General features: G+C 34.1%; 1 protein-coding gene across 5 annotated transcripts in view; it reads left to right on the top strand.

Annotated features, from left to right (window-relative positions):
• USP9X (ubiquitin specific peptidase 9 X-linked) overlaps nucleotides 1-16,664 on the top strand; it is a 174,239-nt gene that overhangs the window by 70,030 nt on the left and 87,545 nt on the right. For all 5 annotated transcript variants that reach the window (XM_074214169.1, XM_074214168.1, XM_074214167.1 and 2 more), the window contains exon 14: nucleotides 3,966-4,053. In XM_074214169.1, the coding sequence (XP_074070270.1) occupies nucleotides 3,966-4,053 (88 nt within the window). The remainder of the gene's footprint in view (nucleotides 1-3,965; nucleotides 4,054-16,664) is intronic.

The raw sequence follows: 16,664 nt of genomic DNA, 5'->3' as shown, positions 1-16,664 counted from the left end.
GACACTAACTTTAGAGTCAGAAAACCTGGGTTCATCTCTTGCCTCCTGCCACTTAACCTATGTCTCATTGGACAAATCTTTTAATCTCTTTGTGTTGGTTTTCTCATGTGATAAAATCATATTCAACTAAGGGTTGCTGTTGGTCTCTTTCAGCTCTAGATTTTTTGATCACATAAATGTTAAGAATACTTGATTATGTTCAAAGAAAGTGATGGTACCAGTTAGTCTGAATAAGTGAGGTATTTTTCTAAGCTGTAGAACTTCTTTTATAGTTATATGGTGTGCCCCCAAAGTTTTAGTATCATTTTAAACTTTAATAACGTAAAATTGCACCAAGACTTTTGGGATACCCTGTATTGTTTATGTCTAATTTATTTATACTACAAGGAATAGGATAATATTTACATAGTAATCCCTATGCAGATAAAAACAACATACATAGCTTTAAAGTTTATACCTGTGAAGTATAAAAGACTCATAATCAAAATCATTGGAGCAGGGGCAGCTGGGGGGCACAGTGGATAAAGCACCGGCCCTGAAGTCAGGAGTACCTGGGTTCAACGGTCTCAGGCACTTAATAATTACCTAGCTATGTGGCTTTGGGCAAGCCACTTAACCCCATTTGCCTTGCAAAATCCTTAAAAAAAAATCATTGGAACCAATATTTGCACCTCACTTTTTCCATCCTAAATGTAATGACCTCTGAGACCAAGGTCAAGTGAATGAATTGATTTATGAAATATATTGGACAATCAGAAACATTGCTATAGCTAATGATACAGTATAGTTTGGGGAATGATCCTTAATAGGATTATAAGGAAAGAGTAAAGACTTTAAAAGGATTTATTTTTATACATAGTTATGAGTTTGACAAGGTATATTGGATAGAAGTGATTGGAAGTAAAAACTTAGGCAAAATTATATTGAATATTATGATGGGGGAATCAGACATTGCATCAGACAACAGCAAAAATGATCATGAAAGTAAGGAGAGATAATCTAGTTCTTTGGGATGATATTTTTGTTAAATCTGATAATCTTTATGAGGCTATTAATTTTTAAAGTAGTTGCTACGGATTTTGATTCCATTTAAGATTATGAATACTTCCTTAAGATTATTACTGGAGCAGCTAGATGGAGCAGTAGATAAAGCACTGGCCCTGGAATCAGGAGTACCTGGGTTCAAATCCAGTCTCAGACACTTAATAATTACCTAGCTGTGTGTCCTTGGGCAAGCCTCTTAACCCCATTTGCCTTGCAAAAAAAACTTTGAAAAAAAGATTATTACTAAATGAACATTGTTAATCACTTCTTTCCTCGTTCTTTTTTACCATTTGTAGACCTTCAAGTTACTCTCCCAAAATATTCAATAACCTTTAATCAATCATATCCTTTTTCCTCTTCTCCCTTAGGAGAGTTTTTTATCCTCTTTGGTAACAAAAAAAAAATCAGCAAAAACAACTAACATACTGACATAGTCTGACAATATATGTAGCATTCTGCCACAATAGTTCTCTACCACATTGCTGAGACTTAAGAATATACTTCCTCTGAATTTAATTTTTTTAAGGACATTTAATAAGTTCCTGATAGGTGTAAAACATTTTAATTAAGCTCTAGGGAAAGATAAAAATTTATTCTCAAAGTGTGTCTTTGTTGGAAGTATACTTCTATTCTTATAATATGCTCACCTGTATTCACATAATGTAAGGATAGAGAATGATAGGGACAAAGAAGACAAGACAACAAAATTAGAAATGGGAACGAAAAATTTACACTGAGGTCTATCAGTGATCTTGTGGAATGGAGTAAATGTCACTTCAGCTGAGCCTTGGAGAAAGAAAAGTATTGAAAAAAGACAGCATGAAGAAGTTGTGTCAGTAATTTTATTTTCTGTGCGCTAGAGCTGGGGCAGGTAATGGCCAGCCCACTGGACTTATACAGCCTGTGAAATCATTTGTTCTGATGCTCCAAAGACAAGGGCAGGATTCAAAATTCAGTAAATCTAGATGCTTTTAGGGTTGAATTTATTCTGTTTTTACCAAATATAATGGGCTAATTTTTAAATTTTTAAATTTTGACCTGTGGTAGGAAAAAAGATTCCCCACCCCTGCTTAGAAGAGGAAGGAGAAAGGGCATGGCCATATTTGTGTTTTTACTTGGGGAGTAGAAGAGAGATTGGAGGCGTAGAGACAATATAGAAAGAGGATAAATGTCTGAAATATTAGTCAAATATTTCTTAAGTATCTACTTGTAGTTTATTAACCACTGAGATACAAAATAAATGAACAAAATGAAAGAGAGAATTATTTTGGAACTAAGCTTAACATATGATTAGATATGAGGGTGGTGGGGAGAATAAGAGACAGTTCTGAAGTTTTGCACCAACGGAACAAGAAAATGAATATACAATATTTAAAAGAATTTAGTGGAATGATGATGAATTCCATTTTGGATTTTGTTTAGTTTGTGGTGGTTTCTATAGGTAGATCTGTCCAGGGGGGGTATGTAGGACAAGAATTTAGCAGAGAAATTAGGACTTGTTATTTGAATTTGATAGTCATCTGTTAAAAATGCAGGTTGCTTTCCTTAAAGCTGATGAGATTATGGAGGGAAAGATTGTAAGGAATTAAGAGACTGCAAACATACCCACATTTTGGAGATAAAAATGATATACCAACAAAGAACTCTAAAGAGGAATGGCCAGAAAGATTAGTGTACCAAAGGAGAATAATATTTTAGAAAACAAATGTAGAGAGAAATTATCCAAAAGGACATGACTAATAAACAGCAATTTCATGGAGAGTGGTGTTGTAGAAAAAAACCATGAGATAATTGCAATCACTGATAATTTTTGATATGAGTATGGTTTGGGTGGAAACCATATGCAAGAGGTTAAAGGGTAAAAGTGTTGAACTAATAGCAAAAGAATATTAAGAGACTAATGATTGATAGGGCTGGTTTTTTGAAGAAAACAGACATAAACAATCAATAAGAAAGACAGGTGACTTACACTTTTTTAATTTCCAGCTAAGGGAGTATGTAACATGCAAATGAAGAAGATATTGCAGAATAAATTGGAGAGTATCATTTGAGGGAGGGTAATAGCATTAGGGGGAGATCACAAATAGTTTTCTTTAAAATCTTGAATTTTAATTGGGACTTAAAGAAAGTCAAGAAGTAGAAATATAAAGGCAGAGTATTCCAGGCCTAGAGGGGGTGAGCCTGAAATTTTTATATGTATAAAAAATATGACTTCTCCTTTAAATATTTTGAGTTTTTGTTTTTTGAGTTGCCAACCTAATACAGGTATTTGTTAGGTATGGCAGTAGCATTCAGACATGGTAGAGGTGGTGAAAGACTGGAGCTCAGCAGAGAATATGGTCATCTGCATTGAGACAATTCAACCAATGAAAGTAGATAAAGTCACCAAATAAAAAAAGAAATATAAACTAGGGAAGTTAATTGAGGGATACCAGTAGTTAATGGTCATGACATGAATGTCCAGCAGAGGAGACTCAGAAGAGTTCAAATACACAGAAATATAATCCAGGGCATGCTTGTCATTAAAAATGTAAAGAGCAGAAAATTTCTAGAAGAAAGTTTCTTTCCATTGTATTTTGTTGTCGCTTGACCTAATTGTTTTGAAGCTAGATTACCCCATCCCTGGTGTGACTGAATTTTTAACTCCAGGTTTAACCAAATTAAAACTTACTGCATTTTTTTTTTTTTTTGGTATATTGATGCTGCCTGGAGAGAAAAAATAAGTTCTATAGGAATAAAATATAGATCACCAATATGTCATCTTTGTTCCAGTAAGCCTTAAATAATAATATTTAATAACATTAATCATAAAATCTTTTTTTGTAGACTTAATAGTAGATCAATTGAATTTTTTTTTAATTTCAAGTGCTATTGCTAAATTTGAAAATATGTGTGTAATTTATGATTTTCTTAATTTGCAGAGCATGGAGAATATGATCCACAAACTGTCAGACCAGGAAGTAGATATAGTCATGTGCAAGAAGTCCAAGAACGACTTAATTTTCTAAGGTTGGTTTTGAAGTATTAATTTTATTTTCTTTAAAAAACAGATAAGAAATTAGGGATTGATTTCACATTTATTATCTTCCCACATAAAATTAATTGCCCTTTTGTGGTGAAATGTTAAAATTCTATCTTCAAAGAATGTCTTATGTGGAACCTTTGTAATTGCTCATTTTTTGTTTTAAATACATGATAAAAATGGGATTAATTTAAGAATATTAATGTATGATTGATTGTGATGTTTCAGACTGAACATTCCTATGCATATCAATTGCAGAAATAGGAACTTTTGTGGTTAATAGTAGCCTATTAGAGGTTTAGTTTTCTTTCATCATTCTTCCCGAAAAGTGATTTCTGTGTGGGACATTTGCTTCTTAGATTTTATTTTCTCATTCTGTTCATTGACATTGAATATTTGGTTATTTGAATCTGATTAATTGTAAATTGAGTGAATCTAAAAGACAGAATTTAAGATGTTGATATTTAATAGGTTGATTCATTTTTTTAAATTTACTACTTTAAATATGTGTTTTAAACACAAGTGACTTCAATAAAGGGAAGTTTGGTGTTCAAAGTGAAAGAAAAAGAAGAGTCCCAGAATATATGGAGAATGGGTTCTAGCCTGGTCTTTGTCACTAAATAACTGTACAAACATAGGCAAATCACTTGAACACAGTAAAATAATTTTTATCATACCCATTATGGGGAAACTGGATAGAACACCAACCCTGGAGTCAAGAGGAACTGAGTTCAGTTACTAGCTGTGTGACCTTGGACAAGTCACTTAACTCTGATTACCCTGCATCCAGGGCTATCTCTGGTCATCCTGATTCATGTCTGTCCATTGGACCCAGCTGGCTTTGGAGAAGAGAATGGGACTGGTGACTTAGTACAACACCCCTCTCACTCAAATCTAATTCTTATCTGTCATGGCATCGCATTCCCAGAAGATACAGTCTTTAAGGGGGAAAAAAACAAATATTATCTTCATCATCTATATAATGAGACAGTTAATCTTTATAGGTTAAATAATCTTTTTAGACTTTTCTAGCTTTTTCACTGATTTTGTGAATTTTAGAAATTTTTTAATGAACTGATATTTTCCCCCTACATAAGAATGATTTTTTAAATTGTCAATTATTTCCAAATTAGAATTTTTGTAATAGTCATTTCATTGTTAAGTTATAGCAATATATCAAATTTGTACTTTTTACTATGTAGCTGAGTTGCTTATATGCATCTTTGTAAACTGAAAATAATATTATAATGCGTTAACACCTTACATGTTAAAGATTCATGTTTTTCCCCTTCTTTTGCCCTGTTTAAGTGAAAAGTAGTACTTCTCTATTTACTTATTTAAGATTTATACTGTCCTTGTTTCCAAAGGAACTATCAAATAATATAATAATTATAACAATAAAATAAAACATACCATAAACTAGTTCAAAAGAAAGAGCTTTTAGAGGATTGTGGAATGAGTGGACTACTGCTGAATGAATTTCAGGAAAATTTATAAAATGTCTCCTGCACATTCTTCTGCTACTGTCCTAGTTCAATCAGCCCATCAAAAAGTATTTATTGTTTCTTTTTTTTGCCAGGAATATAAAGAAAAGCAAGAATATTCCCTAGTGTCAAGTAACCCACTCTAATGGAGAACACATATACATAAATAGTTACTTAAAGATATATGCTTAATGGGTGGGAAGTAGCTTTAAAGGGAAAGAAACAGCTGGAAAGTACTCTGTAGATGGCAGTACTTAACTTGAGTCTTGAAGACAACCCACGATTCTCAGAAGGAGAGGTAAAACATTTGAGAGTATTCCAGGCATGAGGCGCATAGCTAGTTGAAAGGAAGAGAGATCCAAATCAAAAATTATGTGTGAGCAGCCACAAGGAATAGTCATATGAAAGAAAACTGAAAAGATAGGAAAAGGCAAAGTGTAGAAGAGTTTTTCAAAAGCCAATGAACTCAATTTTATCCTGGGGAGCTATTGGTGTTTGTTGAGTGACTTGGATTGGGGTGAACATATTAGATATTCACTTCAGGAAAAAAAAACTTTTAATAACTATGTGGAGTGTAGATTGGGGTGAGAAGAGATTTAAGGGAAGGAGTTTTAGTAGATTAGTGGTGAATCAGCAAAAGAAAATAAGGGGAGAATGTTCATCTAGTTAGGAATAGGAATTTGACTGCAATGTCAGCAGAATTTAGAGAAGAATATCTAAAAGAAATTTAGGCTCTCACTGCCTCTTCTGGACTACTGCAGTAATGTTCAAATTGATTTCTTCTCTTTAACTCCTTCATTCACATAGCTGCCAAATTGATGGTCCTTATGCAAATATTTGAACATGTCACTTTCTGCTTCAAAAGTTCTACTCTGGATCACATTGCCTCTGATGTCAAATACTTATTTCTCTGTTTCATATGTAAAGTCCTTCATCATTTCACTCTAAACTTACTGCATAATCTGCTTCATGCTCTTAATTAGTAAAATTGAGCCTCATGTTTTTTCATGTTTCCCATTATGTACCAAATGAATCTTTTCTTGATCTATTTCTGAGTTGTTAAGTCTAGCCCTCTCTTGATATTATTCCAGGATCAAATACAAATATCATGCCTGTTCTTGTCATTCAAAGCCCTTTTTAACCTAACCCCCTCCTAACTTTCCAGTCCTCTTATATTTTATTCCCCTCCATGTACTTCCTGATCTAATAACACTGGCCTCCTGGCTATTCCATGAATAAGACACTCCAACTCTTAGCTCCACATATTTTCTTTAACTGTCTTCAAACCCTCTAGCTCCCATTCCCACCCTTCACTCCCATTAAAATATTCTCCCTCTTCATATATTCCTACACATTCCCCCTGACTTTCTTAAAGTCCCAATTAAAATCCCATTTCCATAGGAAAGCCTTTCCCAACCCCCTCTTAATTCATTTCTTTTCTTCTCTTGATTATTTTTCTCCTTAACCTGAATTTAGCTTATTTGTACATATTTGTTTGTTGTCTCCCTCAGAAAATTGCTTTAACATTATTCCTTAACATGTATGCAAAGGTAAATGGAAGATAAAGAATGGTTAAGTTAAAATTTTAGAAACATTTGAACACATATTAAGCCATCGCAAACGAAAAAAGTCAGGGAATGTGTCATGGTGGAAGGAAAAGATACTTGGAATAGCTTGAAGTGAAAGGTTCAGAGAATGAGGATATCCTATAGGCATGCATAATAGTAGAACTAAAGATTAAGCCTAAATAGGCAGACAGGAGTCAGATTAAGGAGGGACTCAAGTGTTAGATTTTAATTTTTTTTAATGTGTCGTAGCAGCACAAGGAATTCACCAAAGATTTTTGACCAGAGCAGTAATATGAAACTTACTTGGCAATTAAATGGATTATTAACTGGATGAACAAGTAAGGAGAGACTTAACATAGAGTTTTGTCATTGGGAGTGGAAAGGAGGAGGTGATTGTGAGAGTGGTCCAGATAAAATTGATAAGAATTAACAACTTTCTGTGGGTGATGAGATGACACTAAAATCTGTGGATAATTGTATGTGGTGTTATGGTTAACCAACGTGGAAAGGTGATGGACTCTAACATGAATCTTGATAATAATTAGATATTTACTGCTTTGCATTCTTCTGAGAATTTGCGCATATGACTATTCTTATCAAAACCACACTATTTGAAGGCTCTTACATGGCTTTTTGTATGGTTTCAAATTTCTATCTTCACATCAGTGGAAAGAAAATTTGGGGGTATGTGTTTTTCACTATGCGTCCTTGAGGAAGATAATATAGTTTGTCTTGTCAGATAAATAATTTAGGAATAAGAGAATTAAATTCTATATGCACAAATGGTTTAGAAACTGACAATCCAATCAGTGACGAATGTGGGGGGATCTCCAACCTTACAATAAAACTAGTAACTGTTGGTGACCTATATGTCTGCATTACCATCTGTGCAAAATTTTATGGGAATCATCTATAAACAAATTGATTCTCTTGGTAAATTTAGGAACACAAGCTATCATAATTGTTATTCCATCGTGACATCACTTAGTTCATAGGATCAAAGATTTAAAACTAGAAGAGTTTTAGAAGATCATTAAGGTCAATCCTTTCACAGTTGAAATAACTCATACCAGAGTTAACACAACTAACAAACCTTGAACCCAGATCTCTTGAGTCCCATTTTCTTTTCCCTTGTGCATTTGTATCTAATGCAACAAAAATTGTCTTAAGGACTTTCTTCAAGTTAAGACCTTCCCCACCCGCATACACCTAGCCCCCATCCTCCCTCCAAAAATACATAAATGCAAGGCATAAAACAGGGAGATGTAAATGTGCTAAAATTTCCTACCAGTGAAGGTAGAAGGCTAAAAAATACAGAATCCAAGTTTAAGAGGGATTGTCTGGATAAGGACATTTCCAAATATTTCTGCTATCATGGTAATATTGTGGTCATGTTTTATCAAGCTTTTGCTTGGTCTTTGCAGAGGCTCCTGCAATAGATACATAACTTTTGCTTATTTTTGGCCTCACCGTCCACTCAGAAAATTTCATGACAGGCAGTTAGAGGAACAACTTAAAGAGCTTGTTTATTAGAATGTATATTAATGGCAAATAATGGTGGTGGAAAATGGTTTGAGCAAACAAAAGATGAAAGCAAGTCACATTGCTTTTAGGAAAGAAAGAGAGAGACAGACAGACAGACACAGAGAGTTTGAAAAATTAAAGAGCATCACATAAAAATCAATAGTGAGATACATAGATGCTATATGTGAGCAGGCTACAATATATAACAAATGAACTTTGAAGAAGAATACATTTAACAGTGATGTGATCCTGGACCATTTAAGATCTGTTGATACACATAGTCTCCTCATTTATGAAATGGGGATTTGGATATCCCCTACTTCCCTCAATATTTTAAGGTCCAGATAAGATATTAATTGTAAAGCACTTAGCCCATTGTAAGTGCTTTATAAAAGTTACTTCCTGTTTTTAGTGTTTTTGGTACTTTGATCAATGGAACTGAACCCCTAGATTGGCCCTTCCAGATACTGATTTGAAGAAATAAAAAGATGAAATAAAATAGGAACACAAGGATTAAAGGGATAATGGTAAACAATGCAAATTCATTACAAAATTTAGTCAAGTTTGAGTTTTTTTGTTAAAAACAATTAACAAGTATCTTTCAGCAACTGAAGATAAAAAACACTGGATTTTTCATCCTTGCCCTAGAACTTCTGAATTAAGCCCCTGGGAGAGAGTATACTGACATCCATTTAACTTGAGAATTAGACATAAGCCTTTAAGCATGATAAATCTTACAGAAGATAAACTTCTCATTCTGAAAATTGTTTGATGTGATCTTAGAGCAGACCTCAAATATTCTCCTGCTCCCCATTTAATGCTTAATTCAGTTTACAATTCAAATACTAAATAAAAGAAAGGAACCTCCTTAGCTTGACTTTCTTGCCGCTGTTTAATAAAAGCTAATTTTATTTCTGCTTCTGCTATAAAATAATTATTTTGACATAATTTTATTGTAAGCATTTAACTCAGAGGCTAGCATGATATCAATTGCTCATAGCATTGACATTTGAGTTTTTTTGCAAGGCAATGGATTTAAGTTATTTTCCTAAGATTTTCAGCTGGGTAATTACTAAGTGTCTGAGGTCAAATTTGAACTCAGGTCTTTCTGATTCTAGCAGATGCTCTATATACTAAGCCACCTAGTTGCCCTATACAGTATTGACTCTTAAGAAATTTCAGCATTTATTATGAAATTTTATAATTTCATAACTGGATTATGATCATAAAGAAGAAGCAGTATTCTATTGATGTAGTAGATTTTGGTCATCAATAAGTGGCTAAAATTAGAAAACTTATCTGGTTGATACTACTACCACCATTAACGCACTCTCAATGTAAATTATCTCATGTCTTGACAACACAGTGAGAAAGCTAGAATAAGAAGTGTTGTGCTCCATTTTGCAGATGAGGAAATGGAGGGTCATATACCTAAAATGACTTTTTCCCAGATCATTTGCTTCACTCCATGCCCAGTGCTTTATGCACTTCAGTGTTAGCCACCTGAGTTCCACATGGAGAAAAGTTGATTCATTCTGATTAGAAACAAACTACACATAGAGGAAAACTAACTCCAAAGCAAAGCTAAAATATTTTTATTAATGTGTAGAGTAATTTTCCCAGCCCTAACCCTTCCCTGCCCTGATTTAACAAAGACAAAAGAACTAAAGCTGATAATTGTGCATTACTACTGTGGATATTTTTTGCTAATTTTTTTTTTGGGGGGGGGGGTTCAAGGCAATGGGGTTAAGTAATTTGCCCAAGGTCACACAGCTAATAACTTTAAAGTGTCTGAGGTCGGATTTGAACTCAGATACTCCTTACTCCAGGGCCCGTACTCTATCCGCTGTGCCACCTAGCCACTTGTAATGCTTGTCTGCCATTCATAGAAGTTTGTTTTTCATTTTTATCATTTCTACACTTTCAGTATTATTAATGTTTTATCTTTATATGATAAACATTTACAGATTACTTTTGCTTCATGAGAAATTTCTTGCAACAAATTTAAAAGGTTAAGTTTAATTATAGTGGTTTGCTTTGAAAGTTTATGAAGTAATTCACATTTGTAGCACTGCCCTTCTACTTAAAAAAAAACTTAACAAAATTAATTTTTACTCTCCCCTCCCTTTTCCTTTCTGTTAAATGAACAAACAAAATTTCTTTTGAACAACTTGCAAATTCAGGTCAAAGAAAACAATTTCACACAAATTCCGTACCCTAAATCTCTTACTTCTTTGTAATAGAGATCTTACAATAGATCATCCATAATCTTGAATGGCCATTGAATTGATCATAGTTATCACAACTTTCACAGGTATTTATATTTACACTATGGTTTTCGACTGTTTCAGTTCTGCTCATTTTCATTTTTCATTAATTTATAAATGTCAAAATTATTCATTTTTGCAATGTTGATATTGGAGTATAAATTGTTTTGTTTCTGCTCACCTTGCTCCAAATCAGTTTGTAATTTTTTTCCTGTCTTTTTAAAATTCTCTTATTTCATTTTATAATACAATAAGTTTCAAGTTCTATTTTTTTTTAAGGCAATGGGGTTAAGTGGCTTGCCCAAGGCCACACGGCTAGGTAATTATTAAGTGTCTGAGGTCAGATTTGAACCCAGGCACTCCTGACTCCAAGGCCGGTGCTCTATCCACTGCGCCACCTAGCTGCCCCTCAAGTTCTATTTTTATACTACAACTTATCCAACATTCTCAAACTATTAAACATAAAAAGAACTGTTGCGTATTTTTGTAGTTTTTGATCTCTTAGATTTTTTTTATTAAATCTTACTTTCCCTAGAACTAATTTCCCATAGAGCATGGATAGTTTTTAGAAAATGTATACTTGATATAGTAAAGGCTATTTTTAATGACTTTGATATATAATAACTATTTGTGTTTAGAAGCCAACCTTTAGCAACTTCAGGTTTCCAGAATCCTTACCAGTATGGTGAACACCTAAGACTCACTTGTGATCAGGAATACATGAATACTTTCATAACTTTGGGATTCTGGCAGAAAGAGCCCTCCACAATTATGCAGAAGTCTTCAGTTCAGGCTGGGCTCTACTCTTATAACTAAATTCATTTAGCCTTTCTGAGACTGGGCATTCTCATGTGTAAAAATAAAGGTACTTTGGATGGAGGAAAAATTTTTTCCAGCCCTAGATTACTTAGACTAATAGGAAAGGTTTATTGCATTGGGTTAGAATGGAACTCTGTAGCAGAGGTCCCACCCCAGCAATCCAGAAACAGGCCTGAGGGCAACCGAAATAGAGGGGCAGCTGCTTTCTGACCTCTCAGCTCACAGATTGTTTAGGGGTCTGACAACTGATCAGAAAGGGGTCCTTTTGCTGGCACTAGTTCCAAGGTTCTATTGATTCCTGTTACTTGGCTCCAGGTGACAGTTCTGAGTGGCAGGCAAGTCCCAGGATGAGGAGAAAAAATAACACAACAGAATTTGTGGCCATAGGGGAGAGAAAAGAATGCTTGTGGTCACTCACAGACCAGAGTTGCATAAGCCAGAAGAGTAATAAGCACCTATTCTTAGATCATATCACTTTAGAAGAATTGAAAGGTTACAAACCTTTAGAGCAGCACAAAAATCCTGAAGCTTAGGGTAGTACCTTCTTCACTCTGAGAGCAGAGTCCAACTTTTTTTTAATATAAAGCTAAAAGTCAAAAAATAGGCTGGAAAAACAACTAGGTGGCACAGTGGATAGAGCACAAGGCCCTGGAGTCAGGAGGACCTGCGTTCAAATCCAACCTCAGACACTATAATTACCTAGCTGTGTGGCCTTGGGCAAGCCACTTAACCCCATTGCCTTGCAAAACTTTTTTTTAAAATGTGCTAACAATAAAAATTGTACCATAGAATGTTACTCTGGTGATCACAACAATAACTCAGAAGACAATAAACTTAAAACTGCCATATAGGGCAGCTAGGTGGCACAGTGGATAGAGCACCAGCCCTGGAGTCAGGAGTACCTGAGTTCAAATCTGGCCTCAGACATAATAATTACCTAACTGTGTGGTCTTGGGCAAACCACTTAACCCCATTTGCCTTGCAAAAAAAACAAAAAACAAAAATACTGCCATACACAAAGCCTGAGGAAAAAAATATGAATTGGTCTCACTCTCAAAAAGACTTCCTGGGGGCAACTAGGTGGCACAGTGGATAAAGCACCGGCCCTGAAGTCAGGAGTACCTGGGTTCAAATCCAGTCTCAGACACTTAATAATTACCTAGCTGTGTGGCCTTGGGTAAGCCACTTAACCCCATTTGCCTTGCAAAAAAAAAAAACCTTAAAAAAAAGACTTCCTGGAAGAGTTCAAAAAAGTTTTTAAAAATCAAATAAGAGAAGCAGAGGAAAAATTGAGAAAAGAAATAAAAAATATGAAAAAATGTCAGAAATTGGTAAAGGAGACACAAATAATGAAGAAAATAAAATCTTAAATGGATCAAATGCCTATTTGGCACAGTAATCCAATGAAGAGAAAATGAATGCCTTCAAAATCAGAATCTGGTAAATGGAAAAAGATGCACAAAAATTCACTGAAGAGAAAAACTCTAAAAAAGTAGAATTGGCCAAATGGAAAAGGAAGTACAAATACTCCCAGGAAATAATTCTTTAAAAATTAGAGGGGGGGGGGGCACAGTTAGGTTGCACAGTGGTTAGAGCACCAGCCCTGGAGTCAGGAGAACCTGAATTCAAATCTGGCTTCACACACTTAATAATTGCTTAGCTGTGTGACCCTGGGCAAGTCACTCTTAACCTCATTGCCTTAAATAAATAAATTTTTTTAAAAAATTAGAATTCAGTCAGTGGAAGCTAATGACTCCATGACATCAAGAAGCAATAAAATAAAAAGAATGAAGAAAATAGAAGAAAATATGAAATACCTTATTGGAAACTGTCTTGGAAAACATATCAAGTAGAGGTAATTAAAGAACTATTGTACCTCTTGAAAGCCATAATCAAAATAGAGCCTAGACATTTATTTCAAGAAATTATCCAAGAAAACTGTCTTTATAGGTTAGATCAAAAGATAACCTAGAAATTAAAGAACTGCCAATCACCTCCTTAAAGAGATCCCCAAATGAAAACTCATAACAATATTTTAGCCAATTTCAGAGATTCCATGTCAAGGACAAAATATTGTAATCAGCCATAAAGAAACAGTACAATTGTGTAGCCTCAAGGTACCTCAAGATTTATCAGAGAGCTTTAAATATGATATTCCAGACGGGAAAGAAGATGGAATTTTTTACAACCAAGAATCACCTTACTGGGCAAAATTGAGTGTAATCTTTCAGGGGAAAATTAAGCATTCAATGAAATAATGGACTTTGAAGCATTCCCAATGAAAAAGACCAGGGCTGGATAGAAAATGTGACTTTCAAATATAACATGGAAAAGAAGTGTTAAAAAAAAAAAACAGCAGGAAAGAGAAATCATCAGAAATTCAACAAGGTTAAACTATTGACATTTCATTAGAAGATGATACTTGACAGCTCCTAAGAACTTTATCATTATGAGGGCAGTTAGGAGTATACATAAACAGATGGCTTATGTGCGAGTCAATTGTGTCAGGATAGTAACTAAAAAAAATAAAACTAAGGGGTAAGTAGAGGGATATATTATATACTGGAAGGGAAGGGAAGGGAGAGGTGGAAGGGGGTAAATTATCCCACATAAAAGCAGTGTGACAGATTTTACTTTTACGGGGGAATTTAGGTGAGGTGTGGGGAGGATGCTTGAACCTTAATCTCATCATTAATTAATAATAGAAATCTGTCTTACCCTATAGCAAAGTAGGAGGAGAAAAGGGTCTAAAAGGAGGGTCTATTGAGGAAAGTGATGGTCAGAAGCAAAATATTTTAGAGGAGAAACAAGGTGGGGAGAGAGGGGGGGGAAGGATAAAAGAGTAGGATAAATGGGTAAAATGGGAATGGAGGGAAATTAGTACTCTTAACAATTAAAAAAAAAGTTATAGCATGGATCCCTCAGGCCTAATTGCTCAAAAATGTAGAGAACTGAGTCAGTTTTTTTTTTAAGAAAGCCATTTCCCAATTTATAAAATGATCAAAGCACATGAACAGGCAGTTTTCATTAAGATTACTTAATCAAAACTATGTCATATGAAAAATTCTAAATTACTCTTGATTAGAGAAATTGAAATTAAAATAACTCTGAGGTATCACTATTGAATTGACTAATGATAAATAAAAGGAAAATTACAAAATTTGGAGGGTATGTGCAGAAATTGAAATACCTAATGCTCTCTTGTCATATTGTGAACTGATTGAACCATAATGTAGAGCAGCTTGGAATTATGTCCAGAGGACTATAAACTGCATAACCTTTCATTCAGCAATGCCACTATCCCAAGGAGTTAAAAAGCAAAAAGGAAATAGTCTTACATTCATAAAAATATTCATAGCAGGTGACAAAGAATTTGAAATTTGAGGGAATTCACATCAATTGAGCAATGGCTTTCCAAGTTATGCTCTATGTGATAGAGTGCTGTTGTGCTATTATTATAATAAGTGATGAGCTGGATAATCATGGGAAAACCTGGAGAGAATTATAGGAACTGATGCAAAGTGAAGTGAGCAGAACCAGTAGCAACAGCAATATTGTTTGATAGTCCGCTGAGAATATTTTAGCTATTCTAGCAATGCACCGATCCATTTTTGAAAGATTTATAATGAAATGTTATCAATCTCCAGAGAAAGGCCTGATGGAGTATAAATTCAGATTAAAGCATTTTTAAACTTTATTTTCTTACTCATTTATTTATTTTTAGTTTGTTTTCATTTACAAAATGATATGTAAAGATGTTTTTCGTGAAAAAAACATTGTTTTAAAAATTGGGGAGTACTTGGAAAAATAAAATATTAAATAAACATATCATTTAAAAAATAAAATGAAAGATCATGACCAAAAAAAGGCAATAAAGCATTGTGATAACTTAGGATCCTTCTGAATTTAGAATTCTGTGATTATATAAGTCTGGTCATTTTTAAAAAAATACAGGGAATAGGGGTGTCTAGGTGGTGCAGTAGATAAAGCACCGGCCCTGAAGTCAGGAGTACCTGAGTTCAAATCCGGTCTCAGACACTTAATAATTACCTAGCTGTGTGGCCTTGGGCAAGCCACTTAACCCCATTGGCCTTGCAAAAACCTAAAAAAAAAAAAAATACAGGGAATGAGTATGGGAAAAGTCACCTTCATTTCCTGTTTAATCTAGTTTGCTTTACAGGTCTGAAACAAAGCTTTCCTCAAGGTCATAGACAAATAAAATGCATCTTTTTATTTATGTAAAAATTGAGCTTACTGATATAACAAGTTTTATTATCTGGTTTTCTTGATAACTAAGTTCTTTGGATGATCAAATTACAGTTGTAAAAAGGACAAAAGAGAGATGGGAGGAAGTTCTTCAGGGGAAGAGAGCTTTTACTCGTGAATTTCGCATCACAACGAAGTCTGGGGCCATTAGTATCTCTTATTGGCACAGCTGTTCTATTGTTATAACTTGGCTCTCAAGAAAAGTTTACATTGGGTATGTTCAGAATGCTAGATGAAGTAGGTCAGGAAAAGGCTTAAGTATTTTTTAGGCATATCTTTAATCAAAACTAGTTACGTCTTTTTCTATTAAGAGGGAAATACATTCATTTAACAGCTCCCACTGTATTAAACATTAAACATTCCCACTATATGTCAGGCAGCATACATATTAGTATACAAGGTAATTCAAATTTTGTTTTGAAGTTTAACTTAACTAGAAACCTCAAGTAGTGGTGCTATATAAAATAAGAGCTTTTTAATTTAAAGTGTGAAAAAAGCAAAGGAAGAAAATACTCAGTTTCATATTGTTTTTTTAAGAAGAGTACATATAATGCAGTGCCATGAATATAGTGCATATTCTCAATAAATGTTAACTGGATTGAAGGGAAAATTTTCTGTCTGAACAGTAGGATAATAGCAATTGCTTTTAATTGATTCTACTTAGAATAAA

The sequence above is a fragment of the Macrotis lagotis genome, chromosome 1 (assembly GCF_037893015.1).
Source record: "Macrotis lagotis isolate mMagLag1 chromosome 1, bilby.v1.9.chrom.fasta, whole genome shotgun sequence".
Lineage (NCBI taxonomy): Eukaryota > Metazoa > Chordata > Mammalia > Peramelemorphia > Peramelidae > Macrotis > Macrotis lagotis.
This window is presented reverse-complemented; position numbering and strand designations above follow the sequence as displayed.